The following is a 26,192-nucleotide window of genomic DNA, read 5'->3' on the forward strand; positions in this document are numbered from 1 at the left end:
CAGGAACATCCACTTGGCTGCGATCCCGTTAGTTACTCTGGGATCACTCCTGCTGCGGAACTCCACCACTGGCCCTGCTGAAGGTTGTAGGCTCAGGGAGTGAGGCCTCCAGGAATGGACTGTAAGAAAGCTGGTTTTCGGTATCCTGATAAATATATACCGAGGAACCAGAGGAATCCTTACGAAGGAACCGTCTGGGGTTTTACCGGCCAGCGTAGGTCTCTGGCAGAGTGATTCCTGACTCCCCGAACTGTCCTAAGTTGAATCCAGTTTGGAACAAGATGAATTCAGTTTATTGGAGAATAGGGACAAATATCACCCACAATTGGAGCAAAAGCAGCCATTAGAGAAGCTAAGAGATCTTTGAAATGAAGATGGTGCACGATTGTGGTAATAATAGCAAAAGCTTTTTTAGCTACGTCAGGAGACAGAAGGCCATTAAAGATGGTTTAGGGCCACTGAAAGACTTCAGGACAGACTGAAACAGATTCCTAGGCTGTGACAGAGCTGCTAAATGACTATCACATCAGTCTACACTCCTGTGGATGATGCTCAGGTTCCAGTTGTGGGATGTGCTGTCGACAATAACATCACAATCCCGTTCTATTTTAATATTTATCATCTTGGATAAAATATGAAATCTGAAATAAACTGGTGCTCCAGGTCCAGATGATACCCACCCAAGGGTGTTTAAAGTGATGGGACGGGTGCTCTGTGAGCCCCTTGGCCATATCTTCAACAGCTCAATAGAGTCTGGATTGTACCATGAGATTGGAAGGCAGCTCACGTAGTTTCCATTTTTGAAATCGGGAACAAATCTGAGCCAGGAACTAAAGACTCATCAGTGTGACCTTGGTCATAGGATCCCTTCAAGCATCTTCCCTAAGAGATGCTGTTTATGATCACTTGGAAAGGGAAGGGGCCATTTGAGATATTCACATGGCTTCTGGAAAACAAGGTCATGTCTTACAAACTAGCTTCAGTTTTTGAAGAAATTTAACCCATTTAGCACTGATAACATTCTGGTGAATCTATGCTGCACCCTCTCCATGGACAATATATCCTTCCTGAGATGCAGTGCCCAGATCTGGACGCAGTACTCCAGATGGATTCTAACCAGAGCTCTATACAGCTCCCACTGGGGCGAGGCTGTTCACAAGCTGTATGTGGGGGAAGGGATTCACTGAGACAGCAGCGAGTTCACAAGTGACTGCAAGGGTTGGATTCTGCTGTTGCTGCTGTTAAACACATCCAGGACTGAAACATGTTCATTCTGACAGTTGGAGTTTGTTTCTGCTGATAACCCTATAACTGGGCTGGAGTTTAATATTCTGGATATATGTCAAATAAATGCTTGGTTTCAAACACGTAGTGTATCGAGTCCTTGACGTTTCTATGATAAGAGGAGACTAATTGATGTCCTGTTCCATTTTGGCCTTTTCTCCATTGTAAAAGAAAGACTTGTATTTATATAGTGCCTTTCACAATCTCGGGATGTCACAAAGCGCCAATGTAGTATTTTCGAAGTGCAGTCACTGCTGTAATGTAGGAAACACGACAGCCACATTGCGCCCACAAACAGCAGTGTGATAGACCAGATAATCTATTTTAGTGATGTTGCGTCGGGGATAAATGTTGGAGAACTCCCCTGCTCTTCAAAATAACGTCATGGGATCTTTTACATTCCAGAGAGAGCAGAAAGGGCCTCGCTTGAACGTTTCATCCGATAGGTGGCACCTCTGACATTGCAGCGCTCCCTGAGTACTGCATTAGTATGCCAGCCAAGATGTTGGACTCGCGTTTCTGGAGGTGCAAACCACAACCGACTGACTCAGAGTGTTATGCTACCACTGAGCAACAACTAACACCTGATCATTACTCTAGATTATTTCAGTTCCCATACCTTCGGTTACTCATGCAAAATCCCAGCTCCCCATACATTTCAGATTGCCTCTCCTAGCCTTGGTATCCAGGGAAGGTATCTGTAACAGACCCCTGTACCTGCCCTGGGAGTGTTTGATGGGACAGTGCAGAGGGAGCTTTACTCTGTATCTAACCTGTGCTGTATCTGTCGTGGGAGTGTTTGATGGGACGGTGTTGAAGCAGCTTTACCATGTATCTAACCTGTACTCTATCTGCTCTGAGAGTCTTTAAAATAAATATAAACAAAATGGCTAATGAAATATGAATCTTTATAACTAGAATATAAAGGGGAGGAAGTTTTGCTACAACTATATAAACCAATCTGGCGTACCGTGTCATCACCACAGGCAGTCCCTCGGGGTCGAGGATGACTTGCTTCCACGCCAAAAATGAGTACCCAGGTGACCGATGAACTCATTTTAAATGGTGGAAGATGCCTGTGCGTGAATTCTTTTAACGTGGGGTGGCCGTTGTACACCAGCCACCACACGGGCTTGATGGAGCAAGGTCTTGGTCCAGTGGCAAGGGCATCCAAGACGACTGGAGACCAGGCTCCGCCGCATGTGCCAATACATACACACAAACTCAAACATACTCCTACTGTCCTCCTTCCCACAGGACCTCTCTCTATGTGGAATTCATAGTACGCAATGTGAGCCTCACGACCTCTCGGCCTCGCTATTGGCCCATGCTGCGCCTTCCTTTGGTCTTGCCAATGCTGCTTCACCTCTGGGCTCTGACTTCTCCGCTCCCCCGTGTCTCGTCCGTCCTTCCTCTCTGCTTCCTATCTCCAGACCTCGCCGGTCCCGACCTCCGGACCTCGTTGGTCCCGACCTCCGCATTTTTGACTCTGCTGCTGCGGTGGCTAGTTTTTAAAATTTAATTTGCCCACAGCTCCAGCCTCGATTGGTTGGAACTGTGGGCAAATCAAAAAAAGACCGACTTCATGGGACTGTCAGAAGAGCAGTTTGGAGCGCGTACTGTGTACAGTTCTGGGCACCGTACCTTACAACCAATATACTGGTTTGGAAGGAGGGCAGCACAGATTCACCAGCATGTTACCAGGGCTCCAAGGGTTAAACTATTGAGGAGAGCTTTCATAAATTAACCGTGTATTCCCTGGAATATAGAAGGTTAAGGGGTGATTTGATTGATGTTAAGGATTTTGAAAGCAATTGCTAGGGTCGATAGCGAGAAACGTTTTCTGCTGGTGGGGAGTCCAGGACGAGGGGACACTACCTTAAAATCAGAGCCAGGCCATTCCGGACAGAAGCTGGAAACACTTCTTCACACAAAGGATGGCAGAAGTGTGGAACTCTCCCACAATGAGCAGTCAATGCTCGCTTAATGAATCATTTTGGGCTGGTTGTGGTTTTTTCCCGTTGTCCCGTTGCTTGTTCCCTTGGATTGGATCTTTATTTGTTCACTTTGGTTTGGTTTCAGTTTCACTGCTGGACCTAACACTCAAAGCACTTTGTCTGATCTGCCCCTGGGAATGAGTAGACTCCTCCCCTTTCTCCCACACTGCACCAGCTCTCCTCTTTGCCCCCTTGGCTGTGTTCCACACCCTGGGTCTCGGCCCTTCCCCGGGGATTCTCAGTATGAGCAGGTGGGATGTGTTTTGAGACAGGATGTCCCAGCTCTCCACCTTTAAAGGAACAAGGAGAGGACCAGCTGGGCTGAATGGCCCTACTTTATGACCTCACTGCAATGCCTAGTAACCAACCTCCCTGAGCCCTGCTCATTATGGGCTGGGTTTAGCTCAATGCTGTTACAGGAAGGGAAACAGGAACAGGATTCGACCCATGTGGGGCCCAGGATTAATGGTGAGAGGTACAGGATCAATTTATACCTTATTGGGTGAGAAATGTTATTGTCCCGGACACTCCCTGTCCCTCAGTATCTGTGTCGGGGAGCGGCTGATGGGTTCACTCTATCTAACCCGTGCTGTGCCCAACTGGAAAGTGTTTAATGCTGAGACGAGGTGCTCAGCTCGACGAGCACAACATGTAACCCAAAGATGATCTGATAAACCATCAGCTTCTCTAGACACAGGTCCTGATGGACAGGGAGAGTCTCTCATATTTTGGTCTGTGTCCTTGATCAAGTTTAAACACCTCGCTCACATCTCCTCTCACCTGGCTTTGTTCTAATGAGAAGTGCCCCTGTTTCTCTACATAGAATCATAAAAAATAGGTGCAAGAGTAGGCCATTTGGACCTTCGAGCCTGCACCACAATTCACTATGATCATGGCTAATCAAGCAACTTCAGTACCCTATTCCTGCTTTCTCTCCCTACCCCTTGATCCCTTTAGCCATAAGGGCCACATGTCACTCTCTTTTAAATATATCTAACGAACTGGCTGTAGTAGAGAATTCCACAGGTTCACACTTCTCTGAGTGAATAAGTTTCTCCTCATCTCGGTCCTAAGGGGGAGTGTTTGCTAGTGCTGTTGGGGAGGGGTTAAACTAATATGACAGGGGGATGGGAATCTATGCAAGGAGACAGGGAAGTAAAATGGGGGCAGAAACAAAAGATAGAAAGAAGAAAAGTAAAAGTGGAGGGCAGAAAAACCCAAGGCAAAAATCAAAAAGGGCCACATTACAGCAAAAGACTAAAAGGACAAAGTGTGTTAAAAAGACAAGCCTGAAGGCTCGGTGCCTCAATGTGAGGAGTATTCATAATAAGGTGGATGAATTAACTGTGCAGGCAGCTATTAACGAATATGATATAATTGGGATTACGGAGACACGGCTCCAGGGTGACCAAGGCTGTGAACTCAACATGCAGGGGTATTCAACATTCAGGAAGGATAGACAAAAAGGAAAAGGAGGTGGGGTAGCGTTGCTGGTTAGAGAAGAAATTAACGCCCAAGGAAGGACATTAGTTTGGATGATATGGAATCTGTATGGATAGAGCTGCGGAATACCAAAGGGCAGAAAACGCTAGTGGGAGTTGTGTACAGACCACCAAACAGTAGTAGTGAGGTTGGGGATAGCATCAAACAAGAAAGTAGGGATGCGTGCAATAAGGATTCAGCAGTGATCATGGGCGACTTTAATCTGCATATAGATTGGGCTAACCAAACTGGTAGCAGTACGGTGGAGGAGGATTTCCTGGAGTGTATTAGGGATGGTTTTCTAGACCAATATGACGAGGAACCAATTAGAGGGCTGGCCATCCTAGACTGGGTGATGTGTAGTGAGAAAGGACTAATTAGCAATCTTGTTGTGCGAGGCCCCTTGGGGAAGAGTGACCATATTATGGTAGAATTCTTTATTAAGATGGAGAGTTGACATAGTTAATTCAGAGACTAGGCTCCTGAACTTAAGGAAAGATAACTTCGATGGTATGAGATGTGAATTGGCTAAAATAGACTAGCGAATGATACTTAAAGGATTGATGGTGGATAGGCAATGGCAAACATTTAAAGAGCACATGGATGAAGTTCAACAATTGTACATTCCTGTCTGGAGTAAAAATAAAACGGGGAAGGTGGCTCAACGGTGGCTAACAAGGGAAATTAGGGAAAGTGTTAAATCCACGGAAGAGGCATACAAATTGGCCAGAAAAAGCAGCAAACCTGAGGACTGGGAGAAATTTAGAATTCAGCAGAGGAGGATAAGAGGAGGAAAATAGAGTACAAGAGGAAGCTTGCCGGGAACATAAAAACTGACTGCAAAAGCTTCTATAGATATATGAAGAGAAAAAGATTAGTAAAGACAGACGTAGGTCCCTTGCAGTCAGAATCAGGTGAATTTCTAATGGGGAACAAAGAAACGCAGACCAATTGAACAAATACTTTGGTTCTGTCTTCATGAAGGAAGCCACAAATGACCTTCCAGAAATACTAGGGAACCGAGGATCGAGCGAGAAGGAGGAACTGAAGGAAATCCTTATTAGTCTGGAAATTGTGTTCGGGAAATTGATGGGATTGAAGGCCGATAAATCTCGAGGGCCTGTTAGTCTGCATCCCAGAGTACTTAAGGAACTGGCCCGAGAAATAGTGGATACATTGGTGATCATTTTCCAACAGTCTATCGACTCTGGATCAGTTTCTATGGACTGGAGGGTACCTAATGTAACACCACTTTTTAAGAAAGGAGGGAGAGAGAAAACGGAATATTATAGACTGGTTAGCCTGGCATCAGTACTGGGGAAAATGTTGGAATCAATTATTAAAGATGAAATAGCAGCGCATTTGGAAAGCAGTGACAGGATCGGTCCAAGTCAGCATGGATTTATGGAAAGGAAATCATGCTTGACAAATCTTCTAGAATTTTTTGAGGATATAACGAGTAGAGTGGACAAGGGAGAACCAGTGGATGTGTTGTATTTGGACTTTCAAAAGGCTTTTGACAAGGTCCCACACAAGAGATTGATGTGCAAAATTAAATCACATGGTATTGGGGGTAATGTATTGATGTGGATAGAGAACTGGTTGGCAGACAGGAAGCAGAGAATCAGGATAAATGGGTCCTTTTCAGAATGGCAGGCAGTGACTAGTGGGGTGCTGCAGGGCTCAGTGCTGGGACCACAGCTATTTACAATATACATTAATGATTTAATGAAGGAATTGAGAGTAATATCTCCCAAGTTTGCAGATGACACTAAGCTGGGTGACGGTGTGAGCTGTGAGGAGGACGCTAAGAGGCTGCAAGGTGACTTGGACAGGTTAGGTGAGTGGGCAAATGCCTAGCAGATGCAGTATAATGTGGATAAATGTCAGGTTATCCACTTTGGGGGCAAAAACACAAAGGCAAATATTATCTGAATGGCAGCAGACTAGGAAAAGGGGAGCTGCAGTGAGACCTGGGTGTCATGGTACATCAGTCATTGAAAGTTGGCATGCAGGTACAGCAGGCGGTGAAGAAGGCAAATGGCACGTTGTCCTTCATAGCTACGGGATTGGAGTATAGGAGCAGGGAGGTCTTACTGCAGTTGTACAGGGCCTTGGTGAGGCCTCACCTGGAATATTATGCTCCGTTTGGTCTCCTAATCTGAGGAAGGGCGTTCTTGCTATTGAGGGAGTGCAGCGAAGGTTCACCAGACTGATTCCCGGCATGGCAGGACTGACGTATGAGGAGAGACTGGATCGACTTGGCCTGTATTCACTGGAGTTTAGAAGAATGAGAGGTGATTTCATAGAAACATATAAAATTCTGACGGGACTGGACAGGTTAGATGCAGGAAGAATGTTCCCGATGTTGGGGGAGTCCAGAACCAGGGGACACAGTCTAAGGCTAAGGTGTAAGCCATTTAGGACTGAGATGAGGAGAAACCTCTTCACTCAGAGAGTTGTTAACCTGTGGAATTCTCTTCCGCAGAGAGTTGATGCCAGTTTGTTAGACATATTCAAGAGGGAGTTGGATATGCTTTTACGGGCTAAAGGGATCAAGAGGTATGGAGAGAAAGCAGGAAAGGAGTACTGAGGTGAATGACCAGACATGATCTTATTGAATGGTGGTGCAGGCTCGAAGGGCCGAATGGCCTACTCCTGCACCTATTTTCTATGTTTCTAAATAGCTTACCCCTTATCATAGAAACATAGAAAACAGGTGCAGGAGTAGGCCATTCGGCCCTTCAAGCCTGCACCACCATTCAAATAGTTCATGGCTGATCATTCCCTCAGTACCCCTTTCCTGCTTTCTCTCCATACACCTTGATCACTTTAGCTCTAAGGGCCATATCTAACTCCCTCTTGAATATATTTAATGAACTGGCATCAACAATTCTTTGCGGTAGAGAATTCCACAGGTTAACAACTCTCTGAGTGAAGAGGTTTCTCCTCATCTCAGTACTAAATGGCCGACCCCTTATTCTAAGACTGTGTCCCCTGGTTCTGGACTTCCCCAACCTTGGGAACATTCTTCCCGCATCTAACCTGTCCAGTCCCGTCAGAATCTTATACGTTTCTATGAGATCCCCTCTCATCCTTCTAAACTCCAGTGTATAAAGGCACAGTTGATCCAGTCTCTCCTCATATGTCAGTCCTGCCATCCCGGGATTCAGTCTGGTGAACCTGCGTTGCACTCCCTCAATAGCAAGAACATCCTTCCTCAGATTAGGAGACCAAAACTGAACACAATATTCCAGGTGAGGCCTCACCAAGGATCTATACAACTGCAGTAAGACCTCCCTGCTCCTATACTCAAATCCACTAGCTATGAAGGCCAACATACCATTTGCCTGCTTCACCGCCTGCTGTACCTGCATGCCAACTTTCAATGACTGATAAATCATAACACCCAGGTCTCGTTGCAACTCCCCATTTCCTAGTCTGCCGCTATTCAAATAATATTCTGCCATTGTGTTTTTGCCCCCAAAGTGGATAACCTCACATTTATCCACATTATACTGCATCTGCCATGCATTTGCCCACTCACCTAACCTGTTCAATCACCCTGCAGCCTCTTAGCGTCCTCCTCACAGCTCACACCGTCACCCAGCTTAGTGTCATCTGCAAACTTGGAGATATTACTCAATTCCTTCATCTAAATCATTAATGTATATTGTAAAGAGCTGGGGTCCCAGCACTGAACCCTGTGGCACTCCACGAGTCACTGCCTGCCATTCTGAAAAGGACTCATTTATCCCGACTCTTTGCTTCCTGTCTGCCAACCAATTCTCTATCCACGTCAGTACATTACCCCCAATACCATGTGCTTTGATTTTGCACACCAATCTCTTGTGTGGGACCTTGTCAAAAGTCCAAATACACCACATCCACTGGTTCTCCCTTGTCCACTCTATTAGTTACATCCTCAAAAAATTCCAGAAGATTTGTCAAGCATGATTTCCCTTTCATAAATCCATGCTGACTTGGACTGATCCTGTCACTGCTTTCCAAATGCGCTGCTATTTCATCTTTAATAATTGATTCCAACATTTTACACCACTATTGATGTTAGGGTAACAGATCTATAATTATCCGTTTTCTCTCTCCCTCCTTTTTAAAACAGCGGTGTTACATTAGCTACCCTCCAGTCCATAGGAACTGATCCAGAGTCGATAGACTGTTGGAAAATGATCACCAATGCGTCCACTATTTCTATGGCCACTTCCTTAAATACTCCGGGATGCAAACTATCAGGCCCCGCGGATTTATCGGCCTTCAATTCCATCAATTTCCCTCTTTATAAGGATATCCTTCAGTTCATCCTTTTCACTACACCCTCGGTCCCCTAGTATTTCCGGAAGGTTATTTATGTCTTCCTTCGTGAAAACAGAACCAAAATATTTGTTTAACTGGTCCACTATTTCTTTGTTTCCCATTATAAATTCATCTGAATCTGACTGCAAGGGACCTACGTTTGTTTTCACTAATCCTATTCTCTTCACATATCTGTAGATGCTTTTGCAGTCAGTTTTTATGTTCCCAGCAAGATTCCTCTCATACTCAATTTTCCCCCTCCTAATTAAACCCTTTGTCTTCCTCTGCTGTATTACAAAATTCTCCCAGTCCTCAGGTTTGCTGCTTTTTCTGGCCAATTTATATGCCTCTTCCTTGGATTTAACACTATCCTTAATTTCCCTTTTTAGCCACGGTTGAGCCACCTTCCCCATTTTATTTTTACTCCAGACACGGATGTACAATTGTTGAAGTTCATCCATGTGATCTTTAAATGTTTGCCATTGCCTATCCACCGTCAACCCTTTTAAGTATCACTCGCCAGTCAATTCTAGCCAATTCACATCTCATACCATCGAAGTTACCTTTCCTTAAGTTCAGGACCCTAATCTCTGAATGAACTGTGTCACTCTCCATCTTAATGAAGAATTCTACCATATTATGGTCACTCTTCCCCAAGGGGCCTCGCACAACAAGATTGTTAATTAGTCCTTTCTCATTACACAACACCCTGTCTAACTTGGCCAGCCCTCTAGTTGGTTCCTCGACATATTGGTCTTGAAAACCATCCTTAATACACTCCAGGAAATCCTCCACTGCATTGCTACCAGTTTGGTTAGCCCTGTCAATATGTAGATTAAAGTCATGATAACTGCTTTACCTTTATTGCACGCATCCTTAATTTCTTGTTTGATGCTGTCCCCATCCTCACTACTACTGTTTGGTGGTCTGTACACAACTCCCACTAACGTTTTCTGCCCTTTGGTATTCTGCACCGCCACCCATACAGATTCCACATCATCCAAGCTAATGTCCTTACTTACAATTGCATTAATTTCCTCTTTAACCAGCAACACCACCCCACCTCCTTTTTCTTTCTGTCTATCCTTCCTAAATGTTGAATACCCTTGGATGTCGAGTTCCCAGCCTTGGTCACCCTGGAGCCATGTCTCCGTGATGCCAATTACAGCATATCCGTTAACTGCTATCTGGGCAGTTAATTCATCCACCTTATTCCGAATACTCCTCGCATTGAGGCACATAGCCTTCAGACTTGTCTTTTTAACACCCTTTGCCCCTTTAGAATTTTGCTGTAATGTGGCCATTTTTGCTCTTTGCTTTGGGTTTCTCTGCCCTCCACTTTTACTTTTCTTCTGTTTATCTTTTGCTTCTGCCCCCATTCTACTTCCCTCTGTCTCCCTGCCTAGGTTCCCATCCCCCTGCCATATTAGTTTAACCCCTCCCCAACAGTACTAGCAGACACTTCCCCGAGGACATTGGTTCCGGTCCTGCCCAGGTGCAGACCGTCCGGTTTGTCCTGGTCCCATTTCCCCCAAAACCGGTTCCAATGTCCCAGGAATTTGAATCCCTCCCTTCTGCATCACTCCTCAAGCCACGGATTCATCTGAGCTATCCTGCGATTCCTACTCTGACTAGCACGTGGCACTGGTAGCAATTCTGAGATTAGTACTTTTGAGGTCCTACTTTTAAATTTAGCTCCGAGCTCCCTAAATTTGTCTTGTGGGACCTCATCCCGTTTTTTACCTATATCCATCACGACAACTGGCTGTTCACCCTCCCTCTTCAAAATGTCCTGCACCCGCTCCAAGACATCCTTGACCCTTGCACCAGGGAGGCAACATACCATCCTGGAGTCTCGGTTGCACAGTAAAGCTCCCTCTAACCTGTCCCATCAAATACTCCCAGGGCAGGTACAGCACGGGTTAAATACAGACTAAATCTCCCTCTATATTCCACCAGACAGTCCCAGGATAGGTACTGCATTGATTAGATACAATTAAAGCTCCCTCTGCACTGTCCAAATAAACACTCCAAGGGCAGGCACAACATAATTTAGATACAGTGTAATTCTCTCTCTAATCTCTCTCTATAATTGTACAGGGCCTTGATGAGACCACACCTGGAGTACTGTGCACAGTCCCAGTCTCCCCATCGAAGGAAGGACACACCTGCCTTGCTTAGATACAGAGTAAAGCTCCCTCGACACTGTCCCACCAGACATTCCAAGGGCAGGTACAGTACGGGTTAGGTACGGAGTATAGCTCCCTTTATACTGTCGCATCAAACACTCTGAGGTGAAGTACAGCACAGTTTAAACACAGAGTAAATCTCTCTCTACACAGTCCCAGCGCAGGTACAGAGTAAAGCTGCTTCTGCACTGTCCTAAAGAATCCCAGGGCAGGTACGGCAAGGAATTTAAAGCTCCCTGTAAGCTGACCCATCAAACGCTCCCATGGCAGGACAGCACAGGTTAAATACACCGTAAGGATCCCTCTGCACTGACCCACCAGACATTCCCAGCGCATGCACAGTACAGGTTAGATACAGAATAAAGCTGCCTCCACATTGTCCCATCAAACAGGCCAAGGGCAGGTACAGCACAGTTAGACATGGAGTATATCTACCCCAAACACTCCAGGGCAGGAACAGCACGGGATAAATACAGAGTAATATCTCCCTCTACATTGTCCCAACAAACAATCCCAGGGCAGTTGCAACACAGGTTAGATGCAGAGTAAAGGTCCCTCTACACGGTCTCATCAGACATTCAAAGGCAGGTATAGCACGGGTTACATAAAGATTAAATCTCCCTCTAGCCTGTCCCAAACACTCCCAGGTTAGATACTGCATTCGTTAGATACAGAGTTAATCTCCCTGTACGCTGTCCCATCAAACACTGCAGAACAGGTACAGCACGGGTTAGATACAGAGTAAAGCTCCCTCTAGACTGTCCCGTCAAATGTTATTGAATGGGAAGCAGGCTCAGGGATCCGGGTGGCCCACTCCTGCTCCTATTTCTCATGGTCTTATGTACCCAGCAAGCCCTGCGGGGCAGAATGTGCCGCACCCAGACTACAGGAGTTCAGTGCGCAGGCGCGGGCCCTGGCTGGGTTTGGAGCTTGCGCGGCGCGTGCAATGGTGGAAGAGACACGCCCTGGACAGTCTCCACAGAAGTGTCCCTCCCCAGCGGGACGGAGGGCACTTAGACTGTGACCCTGGTTCTGGATTCCCCAACATCGGGAACATTTTTCCAATCCAATCCAATCCAGTCAGAATTTTATATGTTTCTATGAGATCCCCCCTCATTCTTCTAAATTCCAGTGAATATAAGTCTAGTGGATCCAGTCTTTCTTCATATGTCAGTCCTGCCATCCCGGGAATCAGTCTGGTGAACCTTCGCTGCACTCCCTCAATAGTAAGAATGTCCTTCCTCAGATTAGGAGACCAAAAGTGAACACAATATTCAAGGTGTGGCCTCACCAAGGCCCTGTACAACTGCAGTAAGACCTCCCTGCTCCTATACTCAAATCCTCTCGCTATGAAGGCCAACATGCCATTTGCCGCCTTCACCACCTGCTGTACCTGCATGCCAACTTTCAATGAATGATGTACCATGACACCCAGGTCTCGTTGCTCCTCCCCTTTTACTAATCTGTCACCATCCAGATAATATTCTGCCTTCCTGTTATTGCCACCAAAGTGGATAACCTCATTTATCTACATTATACTGCACCTGCCATGCATTTGCCCACTCACCGAACCTGTTCCAATCACCCTGCAGCCTCTTAGCATCCTCCTCACAGCTCACACTGCCACTCAGCTTAGTGTCATCTGCAAACTTGGAGATATTACATTCAATTCCTTTTTCTAAATCATTGATGTATATTGTAAATAGCTGGGGTCCCAGCACTGAACCTTGCGGTACCCCACTAGTCACTGTCTGCCATTCTGAAAAGGACCCATTTATTCCGACTCTTCGCTTCCTGTCTGCCAACCAGTTCTCTATCTACGACAATACATTACCCCCAATACCATGTGCTTTAGTTTTGCAACCAATCTCTTGTGTTGGACCTTGTCAAAAACCTTTTGAAAGTCCAAATACACCACATCCACTGGTTCTCCCTTGTCCACTCTACTAGTCACATCCTCAAAAAATTCCAGAAGATTTGTCAAGCATGATTTCCCTTTCATAAATCCATGCTGACTTGGACCGATCCTGTCACTGCTTTCCAAATGCGCTGCTATTACATCTTTAATAATTGATTCCAATATTTTCTCCACTACCAATGTCAGGCTAACCGACATTTAATTCCCTGTTTTCTCTGCCTCCTTTTTAAAAAGTGGGGTTACATGAGCTACCCTCTGATCTATAGAAACTGATCCAGAGTCTATAGAATGTTGGAAAATGATCACCAATGTATCCACTATTTCTCGGGCCACTTCCTTAAGTACTCTGGGATGCAGACTATCAGGCGCTGGGGATTTATCGGCCTACAATCCCATCAATTTCCCTAGCACAATTTCCTGACGAATAAGGATTTCCTTCAATTCCTCCTTCTCGCTAGACCCTCAGTCCCCTAGTATTTCCAGAAGGTTATTTGTGTCTTCCTTCGTGAAGACAGAACCAAAGTATTTGTTCAATTGGCCTGCCTTTTCTTTGTTCCCCATTATAAATTCACGTGATTCTGCCTGCAAGGGACCTACATTTGTCCTCACTAATCGTTTTCTCTTCACATATCTATAGAAGCTTTTGCAGTCAGTTTTTATGCTCCCTGCAAGCTTCTTCTCATACTCTATTTCCCCCCCTCCTAATTAAACCCTTTGTCCACCTCCGCTAATTCTAAATTTCTCCCAGTCCTCAGGTTTGCTGCTTTTTCTGGCCAATTTATATGCCTCTTCCTTGGATTTAACACTATCCCTAATTTCCCTTGTTAGCCATGGTTGAGCCACCTTCCCCATTTTATATTTACGCCAGACAGGGATGTACAATTGTTGAAGTTCATCCATGTTATCTTTAAATGTCTGCCATTGCCTATCCACCGTCAACCCTTTAAGTATCATTCGCCAGTCTATTCTAGCTAATTCACGTCTCATACCATCAAAGTTACCTTTCTTTAAGTTCAGGATCCTAGTCTCTGAATTAATTGTGTCACTCTCCATCTTAATGAAGAATTCTACCATATTATGGTCACTCTTCCCCAAGAGGTCTCGCACCAACAAGATTGCTAATTAATCCTCTCTCATTACACAACAGCCAGTCTAGGATGGCCAGCTCCCTAGTTCGTTCCTTGACATATTGGTCTAGAAAACCATCCCTTATACACTCCAGGAAATCCTCCTCCACCGTATTGCTACCAGTTTGGTTAGCCCAATGTATATGTCGATTAAAGTCACCCATGATAACTGCTGTACCTTTATTGCACGCATCCCTAATTTCCTGTTTGATGCCATCCCCAACCTCACTACTACTGTTTGGTGGTCTGTACACAACTTCCACTCGTGTTTTTTGCTCTTTGGTGTTCCGCAGCTCTACCCAAACAGATTTCACATTGTCCAAGCTAATGTCCTTCCTTACTATTGCGTTAATCTCCTCTTTAACCAGCAATGCTACCCCACCTCATTTTCCTTTCTGACTATCCTTCCTAAATGTTGAATACCCCTGCATGTTGAGTTCCCAGCCTTGGTCACCCTGGAGCCATGTCTCTGTAATCTCAATTACATCATATCTGTTAACAGCTATCTGCGCAGTTAATTCATCCACCTTATTAAGAATGCTCCTCGCATTGAGACACAGAGCCTTTAGGCTTGTTTTTTTTAACACTCTTTGTTCTTTTAGAATTGTAATGTGGCCCTTCTGGGAAAGAGAAGTTAGCCCAAGTTAGAAACTCAAACAGGCACTTCACTGCAGGTCATCATGAGGAAACTTTTCATAAGAACATAAATAGGAGCAGGAGTATGCCATTTGGCCCCTCAAGCCTGCTTCGCCATTCAATAAGATCATGGCTGATCTGATCTGGGCCTCAACTCCAGTCCCCTGCCTACCCCCATAACCCTTGACTCCCTTATACCTCAAAAATCTTATATCTCCAACTTCAATATATTCAATGACCCAGCATCCACAGCTCTCTGGGGCACAGAATTCCAAATATTCCTTCTCATTTCTGTTTTAAATGGGTGACCCGTTATTCTTGAACTATGCCCCCTAGTTCTAGATTCCCTTATGAGGGAAAACATCCTCTCTGCATCTACTCTGTCAAACCCCCTCATAATCTTATGTTTCAATAAGATCAATAAGACAACGCCTTCATCTCAGAAATCAACCTCGTGAACCTTCTCTGAACTGCCTCCAATGTAATTATAGTCCTCCTTAAATAAGGAACCAAAATTGTACACAGTACTCCAGGTGTTGTCTCACTAATGCCCTGTACAGTTGTAGCAGGACTTCCCTACTTTTATACTCTATCCCTCTTGCAATAAAAGCCAACATTCCATTTATCTTGCTAATTACTTGTTGTACCTACATGCTAACGTTTTGTGTTTCATGTACAAGGACCTCCAGATCCCTCTGTACCTCAGCATTTTGTAATCTCTCCCCATTTAAATAATTTGTTTTTTTATTTTTCCTACCAATGTGGATAACCTCACATTTTCCCACATTATACTCTATCTGCCAAATTTTTGCCCACTCACTTAGCCTATCTATTACCCGTTGCAGATTATTTACATCCTCACAACTTGCTTTCCCACCTATCTTTGTATCATAAGCAAATTTGGCTACATTACACTCGGTCCCTTCATCCAAGTCATAATATAGATTGTAAATAGTTGAGGCTCCAGCACTGATCCCTGCGGCACCCCACTAGTTACTGGTTGCCAACCTGAAAATGACCCATTTATCCTGACTCTCTGTTTTCTGTTAGTTAGCCAATCCTCTATCCATGCTAATATATTACCCCCAACCCCGTGAGCACAACAAGCAGCGGGAGATCAGGGCCCAGATAAAAGGGTGTGAAATTGGCAGGAGCAGCACAACAAGCAGCCAGCCCAAACAGCATCAACTCGCCTGAAGATAAGAAGTAAAAAGAATCAAAATCAAAGTCTGATGTCCCAGGAAAGAAGGGAAGTGATTGGTTGGTGAGTTTTTCTCTCTTTTCTGGGGCATTGGTTTGAATTAAGAGCTAGGATTAAAAACAAAACTTAAAAACTTAATTAATTAAATACATTAGAGATGGCAGGACAGGAGATGCGTTTCTGCTGTTGCATGTGAGAGCTGGTTGACCCCATTGAGGTCCACGGTGATCACATCTGCAGCAAGTGTCTGCAGCTCGAAGAAATTTGGCTCTGCATTGATGACTGGAATCCGAGCTGCAGACACTACGACACATAACGGAGGGGGAGAGTTACCTGGACGTGTGATCCAGGAGCAAGTTACACCAATTAGATTAATTAATTCAAATTCGATCCGTGGTCAGGGACAGGAGGATGTGACTACAAGTGAGGAAGGTATGGGGACTCAGGATGGAGTGATGGAGGAGTCTCGGCCCTTGCTCTTGTCCAACACATTCGAGGCTCTTACTCCCTGTGTGGACGAGAGCAGGGACTGCAGGAAGGATGAGCAAACTGACCACAGCACCGTGGTTCAGGGGGTCATTAAAATGGGGGGAGTAAAAAGAAACATTGTAGTGGTAGGGGTCAGGATCATTCGGGGGATAGATACTGTTCTCTGTAGCCGAGAGCATGAGTCCCGAAGGCTGTGTTGCCGACCTGGTGCTAGGGTTAAGGACATCTCCTCTGGGCTGGAGAGGAACTTGGAGTGGGAGTGGGGAAGATCCAGTTGTTGTGGTCCTCGTGGGTACCGATGACATAGATAGGACAAACAAAGAGGTTCTGCTGAGGGATTATGAGCAGCTAGGGGCCAAATTAAAAAGCAGAACCACCAAGGTAATAATCTCTGGATTACTACCTGAGCCACGAGAAAATTTGCATAGGGTAAATAAGATCAGAGAATTAAACCCGTGGCTCAAAGACTGGTGTGGGAGAAATTGGTTTTGGTTTGTGGGACACGGGCACCACTGTTCTGTTGGGCTCCACTTGAACCATACTGGGATGAGGGTCCTGGCGCATCGAATAACTAGGGCTGTAGAGAGGGCTTTAAACTAATTAGTTGGGGGAGGGGGAGGGTTCAGGTGAGCGGAAATTTAAAAAGTCAAAGAAGAAGGAGACGACAATAGAGCAGGGCACAATTGGGGGTAATTGAAAACCAGAGTGTGACAGGAAGGGACAGAATGCATAAACATAAAGGTGTATCAGAAAGTGGGGTCAAAGCAGCAAAAAATGGTAAAAAAACAAATTTAAAAGCTCTTTATCTGAATGCACGCAGCATTCGTAACAAAATAGATGAGTTGACGGCACAAATGGGTATGATCTGATAGCCATTACAGAGCCGTAGTTGCAAGGTGACCAAGGCTGGGAACTAAATATTCAGGGGTATTTGACAATTTGGAAGGACATTCAGAAAGGAAAAGAAGGTGGGGTAGCACTGTTAATAAAGGATGGGATCAGTGCAATAGTGCGAAACAATATTGGCTCAGAAGATCAAGATGTTGAATCATTTTGGGTGGAGATAAGGAATAATAAGGGAAAAAAGTCGCTGGTGGGCGTAGTATATCGGCCCTTTAACAGTAGCTACACTGGAGGATGGAGTATAAATCAGAAAATAATGGAGGCTTGTAAAAAAGGAAGGGCAATAATCATGGGCAACCTTCATATTGATTCGACAAAGCAAATTGGCCAGGGTAGCCTTGAGGAAGAGTTCATCCGGGATAGTTTCCTTGAATAGTATGTTGCGGAACCAACCAGGGTGCAGGCTATCTTAGATCTGGTACAGTGTAATGAGATAGGATTAATAAATGATCTCCTAGTAAAGGATCCTCTAGGGATGAGTGACCATAACATGGTTGAATTTCAAATTCAGTTGGAGGGTGAGAAAGTTGGTTCTCAAACCAGAGTCCTACGCTTAAATAAAGGAGATTACAAAGGTATGAAGGCAGAGTTGGCTAAAGTGGACTGGGAAAATAGATTAAAGTGTGGGATGGTTGATGAGCAGTGGCAGACTTTTAAGGAGGTATTTCATAACCCTCAACAAAAATATATTCCAATGAGCAGGAAAGACTGTAAGAGAAGGGATCCGTGGCTAACTAAGGAAATAAGGGATGGTATCAAATCAAAAACAAGGACATACAAAGTAGCCAAGACTAGTGGTAGGCCAGCGGATTGGGAAACTTTTAAAAGCCAGCAAAGAACGACGAAAAAAAATAATAGAGGGAAGATAGATCATGAAAGTAAACTAGCACAAAATATAAAAACAGATAGGAAGAGTTTCTATAGGAACATAAAAAGGAGAAGAGTGGCTAAAGTAAATGTTGGTCCCTTAGAGGATGAGACTAGGGAATTAATAATGGGGAACAGGGTAATGATAGAGACTTTGAACAAATATTTTGTATCGGTCTTCACAGTAGAAGACACTAAAAACATCCCAATAGTGGATAATCAAGGGGCTATAGGGAGCGAGGAACTTAATACAATCGCTATCACTAAAGAAGTAATACACTGTAAAATAATGGGACTAAAGGCGGACAAGTCCCCTGGACCTGATGGCTTACATCCTAGGATTTTAAAGGAAGTGGCTGCAGAGATAGTGGATGCATTGGTTGTAATCTACCAAAATTCACTGGATTCTGGGTAGGTACCAGTGGATTGCAAAACCGCATATGTAACGCCCCCATTTTAAAAAAGGAGGCAGTGAGAAAGCAGGAAACTATAGACCGATTAGCTTAACATCTGTCGTTGGGAAAATGCTGGAGTCCATTATAAGGAAGCAGTAGCAGGACATTTGGAAAAGCAGAATTCAATCAAGCATAGTCAGCATGGTTTTATGAAAGGGAAATCATGTTTGACAAATTTGCTGGAATTCTTTGAAGATGTAATAAACAGGGTGGATAAGGGGGAATCAATGGATGTAGTGTATTTGGATTTCCAGAAGGCATTTGATAAGGTGCCACCTAAAAGGTTACTGCACAAGATAAAAGTTCACAGGGTTGAGGCTAATATATTAGCATGTATAGAGGATTGGCTAACTAACAGAAAACAGAGAGTTGGGATAAATGTTTCATTTTCCGGTTGACAATCAGTAACAAGTGGGGTGCCACAGAGATCGGTGCTGGGGCCTCAACTGTTTACAATCTATATTAATGATTGGATGAAGGGACTGAGTGTAATGCAAAGATGGTGGGAAAGCAAATTGTGAGGAGGACACAAAAACCCTGCAAAGGAACAGGATAAGTGAGTGGGAAAATGTGAGGTTATTCACTTTGGCAGAAAAAATAGAAAATCAAATTATAATTTAAATGGAGAAAAATTGCAAAGTGCTGAAGTACAGAGGGACCTGGGGGTCCTTATGCATGGAACACAAAAAGTTAGTATGCAGGTACAGCAAGTAATCAGGAAGGCAAATGGAATGTTGGCCTTCATTGCAAGGGGGATGAAGTATAAAAGCAGAGAAGTCCTGCTACAACTGTACAGGGTATTGGTGAGGACAAACCTGGAATACTGTGTACAGGTTTGGTCTCCGTATTTAAGGAAGCATTGGAGGCTGTTCAGAGAAGGTTCACGAGGTTGATTCCGGAGATGAGGGGGTTGACTTATGAAGATAGGTTGAGTAAGTTGGGCCTATATTCATTGAAGTTCAGAAGAATGAAAGGTGATCTTATTGAAACATAAGATAATGAGGGTGCTCGACAAGGTGGATGCAGAGAGGATATTTCCACTCATAGGGGAACATGAAACCAGGTGGCATAATCTCAGAATAAGGGGCCGTCCATTTAAAACTGCGATGAGGAGGAATTTCTTCTCTGAGGGTTGTAAATCTATGGAATTCTCTGCCCCAGAGAGCTGTGGAGGCTGGGTCATTGAATATATTTAAGGCAGAGATACAGGTTTTTGGGCGATAAGGGAATAAAGGGTTATGGGGAGCGGGCAGGGAAGTGGAGCTGAGTCCATGATCAGATCAGCCATGATCTTATTAAATGGCGGAGCAGACTCGAGGGGCCAAATGGCCTACTCCTGTTCCTATTTCTTATGTTCTTATGAACGCTGATTTGTGCAGTAACCATTTATGTGGCACATTATCAAATGACTTCTGTAAATCCAAATATAAGACATCCACTGATTCTCCTTTATCCACCATGCTCGTTACTTCCTCAAAAAACTCCAGCAAATTTGTCAAACATGATTACCCTTTCATAAAACCATACTGACTCTGTATTATGATTTTCTAAATGTCCTGTTACTACTTCCTTAATAATGGACTCCAGCATTTTCCAATGACATCATCATCATAGGCAGTCCCTTGAAATCGAGGAAGACTTGCATCCACTCAAAGTGAGTTCTTAGGTGACTGAACAGTCCAATACAGGAATTACAGTCTCTGTCACAGGTGGGACAGACAGTTGTTGGAGGAAAGGGTGGGTGGGACGACTGGTTTGCCGCACGCTCCTTCCGCTGCCTGCACTTGATTTCTCCATGCTCTCGGCTACGAGACTCTAGGTGCTCAGCACCCTCCCGGATGCTCTTCCTCCACTTCGGGCGGTCTTCCCAAGAGGATGAAATCATTAATTAATCCAGACTCGTTACACATTCCAGATCTAAAATGGTCTGCTCCCTGGTTGGTTCCTCAACGTATTCTTCTGAGAAACCATCCCGAATACACTCTATGAACTCTTCCTCAAGGCTACCTTTGCCAATTTGATTTGTCCAATCAATGTGAAGATTAAAATCACCCATGATTATTGCCGTACCTTTCTTACAAGCCTCTATTATTTCTTGATTTATACTTTGTGCTACATTTATTCTGCTTTTTAATTTAGCCCCTAGCTGCTCATACTCCCTCAGCAGAAGTTCTTTTTTTTCCCTACCTATGTAATTGGTACCGACGTGGACCATGACAGTGTAGCACAGTAGCTACTGTTAGGGGGCCTATAGACTACTCCCACCGGTGACTTCTTTTCCTTATTATTTCTTATCTCCACCCAAACTGATTCTACATCTTGATCTGAGCCAATATCATTTCTCACTACTCCACTGATCTCATCCTTTATTAACAGAGCTACCCCATCTCCTTTTCCTTCCTGCCTATCCTTCCGAAATGGCAAATACCCCTGAATATTCAGTTCCCAGCCTTGGTCACCTTGCACCTTGTCTTTGTGTTGGCTATCAGATCATACCCATTTATTTCTATTTGTGCCGTCAACTCATCTATCTCATTACAAATGCTGCATGCATTCAGATGAAGAGCTTTTCATTTTGTCTTTTTACCATTTATCCCTGCTCTGACCCCACTTTCTGATGCACTGTTATGTTTATACGCTCTGTCCTTTCCTGTCACACTCTGGTTATCATTACCCCTATCGCTACCCTGCACTATTACCTTCTCCTTTCTCTTTGACTTTTTAAATTTCCACTCACCTGATCCCACCCCCATCACTATTTAGTTTAAAGCCCTAGTTACAGCACTAATTATGCGAATCGCCAGGACACTGGTCCCAACCTGGTTCAAGTGCAGCCCATCACGACGGAATAGCTCCTTCTTATACTAGAATGGTGCCAGTGCCCCATGAATCGAAACACATTTCTCCCATACCAATCTTTGAGCCATGCGTTCATCTCTCTGATCTTAATTACCCTATGCAAATTTGCTTGTGGCTCATGTAGTAATCCAGAAATTATTGCCTTTGTGGTTCTGCTTTTTAATTTAGCCCCTAGCTGCTCATATTCCCTCAGCAGGACCTCTTTGTTTATCCTACCTATGTCATTGGTACCTGAGTGGACCACGACAACTGGATCTTGCCCCTCCCACTCCAAGTTCCTCTCCAGCCCAGAGGAAATGCCCTTAAATTTGATACCGGGCACGCAACACAGTCTTCGGGACTCATGCTCTCGGCTGCAGAGAACAGTATCTATCCCCCTAATGATACTGTCTCCTGCCATTACAAAATTTATTTTTACTCCCCCCACTTGAATGGCCCCTGTACCATGGTGATGTGGTCAGTTTGCTCATGCTCCCTGCAGCCCCTGCTCTCGCTCACACAGGGAGTAAGAACCTCCTACCTGTTGGACAAGAGCAAGGGCCGAGGCTCCTCCATCATTACATGCTGAGTCCCCATACCTTCCTTACTCGTAGTCACATCCTCCTGTCCCTGACCATGGACCAAATTTGAATTATTTAACCGAAGGGGTGTGACTCTCTGCTGGAACATAGCGTCCAGGTAACTCTTCCCCCTCCCCCGATGTATCGCAGTGTCTGAAGCTTGGACTCCAGCTCAGCAACTCGGAGCCGAAGTTCCTCGAGCTGCCAAAACTTACTGCAGATGTGGTCGCCGTGGGTCACACTGGTGTCCACCCACTCTCACATGCTGCAGCTGCAACACATCGTCTGCCCTGGCATCTCTAATATATTTTTGTTGAATTAATTCAGTTTTCAAGTTTGGAAATATCAATTATCTATGTTTAGTTTTTAATCCTGGCCCTTAATTTAAACCATTGCCCAAGTTTAGAAAAAAAGAGACAAATACTGACCAACCAATCACTTACGTGCTTTCCTGTGATGTCACACTTTGATTTCTTTCTACTTCTCACCCCTCGTGGGTCCGTTGGCGCTGCTCTTTTTCCCCTGCTGGTCCTGCGCTGGTCGCCACTGCTCTTTTATCCGCTGCTGGAAAAGGGAAAACCTTGCTTGACCAATCTCACTGAATTGTTTGAAGAGTTAACAGAGAGTAGACAATGGTAATGTAGCAGATATAATTTATCTAGATTTTCAAAAGGCCTTCGATAAGGTGCCCCATAATAGAGAGATGAACAAGATCAGAGAATGTGGAGTCAGGGGACAAGTACAGAATGACAGGGACTGTCAAAGTGTAAGGAATCAGCTGTTCAACCATGACAGTTGGTGATGGGCTCACCAGCTCCAAGGACAGCTTGTTGGACAGCACCTAGCTTTTGCACTCAAAACTTATTTGTGCACACAATCAACTGGAACGTGCCCATATATGGTATGGAAAATGTACAGTGTAATCTCTATAAGAATGAAGCTATAATTGTGTTTGAGACGGTGGAGGCAGACAGTCATACCGCTCCCCTGCTAACTTGTAATAAAGGTTGGTTCAATTGGACTTAACATCTGACTCTGAGTGGTGATTTCCCACAACAGATGCATTTAAGGAGAGGCTAGACAAGCATATGAGGGAGAAGGGAATAAAGGGTTATACTGATAGATTTAGATGAGGAAAGACAGGACGAGGCTCAAGTGGAGCATAAATGCCGGCATGGTCTGGTTGGGCTGAATGGCCTGTTTCTGTGTTGTATATCCTTTGTAATTCCTGCTCCTGCATCATTACATATAGTGTCCCTCAAGGATCTATCTTTGGCCCTCTCTTATTTCTCATCTATATGCTGCCCCTTGGCGACATTATCCAAAAATAAAGCGACAGTGTCCATATGATGACACCCAGCTCTACTTCACTACCACTTCTCTCAACCTCTCCACGGTCTCTAAATTGTCAGCCTGTTTGCATGACATCCAGTTCTGGATGAGCAGAAATTTTTTCCAATTAAATATTGGGAAGACCAAAGCCATTGTTTTCGGTCCCCGCCACAAACTCCACTCCCTAGCCACTGACTCCATCCTGGCATCAGTCTGAGGCTGAACCAGACTGTTCGTACCCTCGGTGCCATATTTAACCCCAAAATGAGCTTCCAACCACATATCCGCAGTATAACTAGGACCGCCTATTTCCACCTTCGTAACATCGTCCGCTGCTGAAACCTTCATCCATGCTTTTGTTACCTCTAGACTTGACTATTGCAATGCACTCCTGGCTGGCCTTCCACGTTCTACCCAATATAAACTTGTGGTCATCCATAACTCGGTTGCCCATGTCCTAACTCGCACCAAGTCCCATTCACCCATCACCCCTGTGCTCGCTGACCGACATTGGTTCCCGGTTAAGCAACACCTCGATTTCAAAATTCTCCTCCTTGTTTTCAAATCTCTCCATGGCCTTGCCTCTTCCTTTCTCTGTAATCTCCTTCAGCCCTACAACCCTCGCCCCCCCCCCACCCCCACTGAGATATCTCCGCTCCGCTAATTCTGCCCTCTTGAGCATCCCTAATTATAATCACTCAACCATTCGTGGCCATGCCTTCAGCTGCCTAGGCCCTAAGCTCTGGAATTCCCTCCCTAAACCTCTCTGCTTCTCTACCTCTCTTTCCTGCTTTAAGATGCTTCCTAAAACCTACCTCAACTGCCCTAATTTCTCCTTGTGTGGCCCGGTGTCAAATTGTTTGTGTTGTAACACTCCTGAGAAGTGCCTGGGATGCTTTACTATGTTAAAGGTACTATATAAATACAAGTTGTTGTTGTTAAATGGACAGTGGCTTTGTGATAGATCTTGATTTCAGCGCAGAGAGGAGGGAGAGCGATTTAGGGCGGAACAAAAAGAAAATGTAAGATTGAAAATTGTTTATTCTGAAATTCTCTCCTGCACTTACAGTAATTCGTGATATTAACTTGTCAGGGCATTGCAAGTAGAGGATGTGCAGGAGGGAAGCTTGAAGCAAAGATCACATCAAGAGCTGACAGAGTCACTCGATCATCAGGGCCTGAATATTGTCGGAATATGGAAGGGGAAAGCAGCAATCAGAGAGCAGACAAACTGTACACGTGTTCCCTGTGTGGATGCTCCTTCAGCCGATCGTCCAGCCTGGAGAGACACAAGTGCAGTCACACTGTGGAGAGACTCTGTCAATGTGGGAAGGAGTAAATTCTGCATCTCAGCTGAAAACTCAACACAGTTGCACTGGAAAATGGCCATTCACTTGCTCCGTGTGCGGGAAGGGATTTAACCACTCGGGGAAACTGCTGAGACACCAGCGAGTTCACACCGGGGAGAGGCCCTTCGCCTGCTCTCACTGTGAGAAGAGGTTTACCCAGTCTTGCAATCTGTTGTCACAGGAGCGGGTTCACAGCGAGGAGAGACCTGTGAGCAGAGCTTTAAAAGGTCGAGCAACCTGATGCAGCACCAGCGAGTTCACACCGGGGTGAGGCCGTTCAGCTGCTCTATGTGTGGGAAAGGATTCATTCAGTCATCCACCCTGGTGATACACCAGTGTGCTCACACTGAGGACAGACCGTTCAGCTGCTCCTTGTGTGGGAAGGGATTCCCTCAGTCATCCGCCCTGCTGCAATACCAGCAGATTCACACTGAGGGGAGGCCGTTCACCTGCTCCGTGTGTGGGAGGGCATTCGCTCGTTCATCCTACTTGCGTGTGCACCAGCGAGTTCACACTGACGAGAGACCCTTTAAATGCCCTGAGTGCAAGAAGAGCTTTAAAAGCACTGAGGAGGTGAAGGTGCATCAACGCGTTCACACCCGGGAGAGGCCCTTCACCTGCTCTCACTGCGGGAAGAAGTTTTGGAGGTCATTGAACTTCGTGAGACACCAGCGAGTTCACAGCGAGGACAAACCGTTTAAATGTTCCAACAGTGAGAAGAGCTTCGAAAGCTCCAAAGCTCTCACTGAGGCAAGACGTTTACGCAATCATCCCACCTTCTGAAACATAAGCACATTCACACTGGGTAGAGGCTGTTCTCCTGTGTCCTGAGTGAAAAGCGATTCACCAATCCATCTGACCTGCTGAGACCCCAGCGAGTTCACACTTCACTGCAGTGGTCTGATTCTGCAATTAATCACACATAGGAATGATCCATGATAATTATGGTATTTTAGGGGGTTTGTTGATGCTGATAATAAACCCGAATAATTATGCTGGAGTTTAATATTCTGTATATACGTCTGTTGAAAAAGAAATGCTCCTTTTATGTTGGGTTTAGCGCTAAATGACGAGAAAGTGGCTAACACAAGTAAAGTACAAATACACATCACTAAAATTAGTGACTCGGGTTAATCATAGATAGAAATATAGATATTTACAGCACAGAAGGAGACCATTTCAGCCCATCGTGCTGGCCATCAAGAGGCTATCCAACCTAATCCCACTTTA

General features: G+C 44.9%; 1 protein-coding gene across 1 annotated transcript; it reads left to right on the plus strand.

Annotated features, from left to right (window-relative positions):
• Positions 1-114: 114 nt before the first annotated feature.
• LOC139228661 (zinc finger protein 3-like) lies at positions 115-25,912 on the plus strand. Its single transcript, XM_070859890.1, has 2 exons — positions 115-214; positions 25,108-25,912. The coding sequence occupies exons 1-2, from the start codon at positions 115-117 to the stop codon at positions 25,743-25,745; spliced, it is 738 nt and encodes a 245-aa protein (XP_070715991.1). The 3' UTR covers positions 25,746-25,912.
• Positions 25,913-26,192: the final 280 nt, after the last annotated feature.

Source organism: Pristiophorus japonicus, chromosome 2, assembly GCF_044704955.1.
Source record: "Pristiophorus japonicus isolate sPriJap1 chromosome 2, sPriJap1.hap1, whole genome shotgun sequence".
Lineage (NCBI taxonomy): Eukaryota > Metazoa > Chordata > Chondrichthyes > Pristiophoridae > Pristiophorus > Pristiophorus japonicus.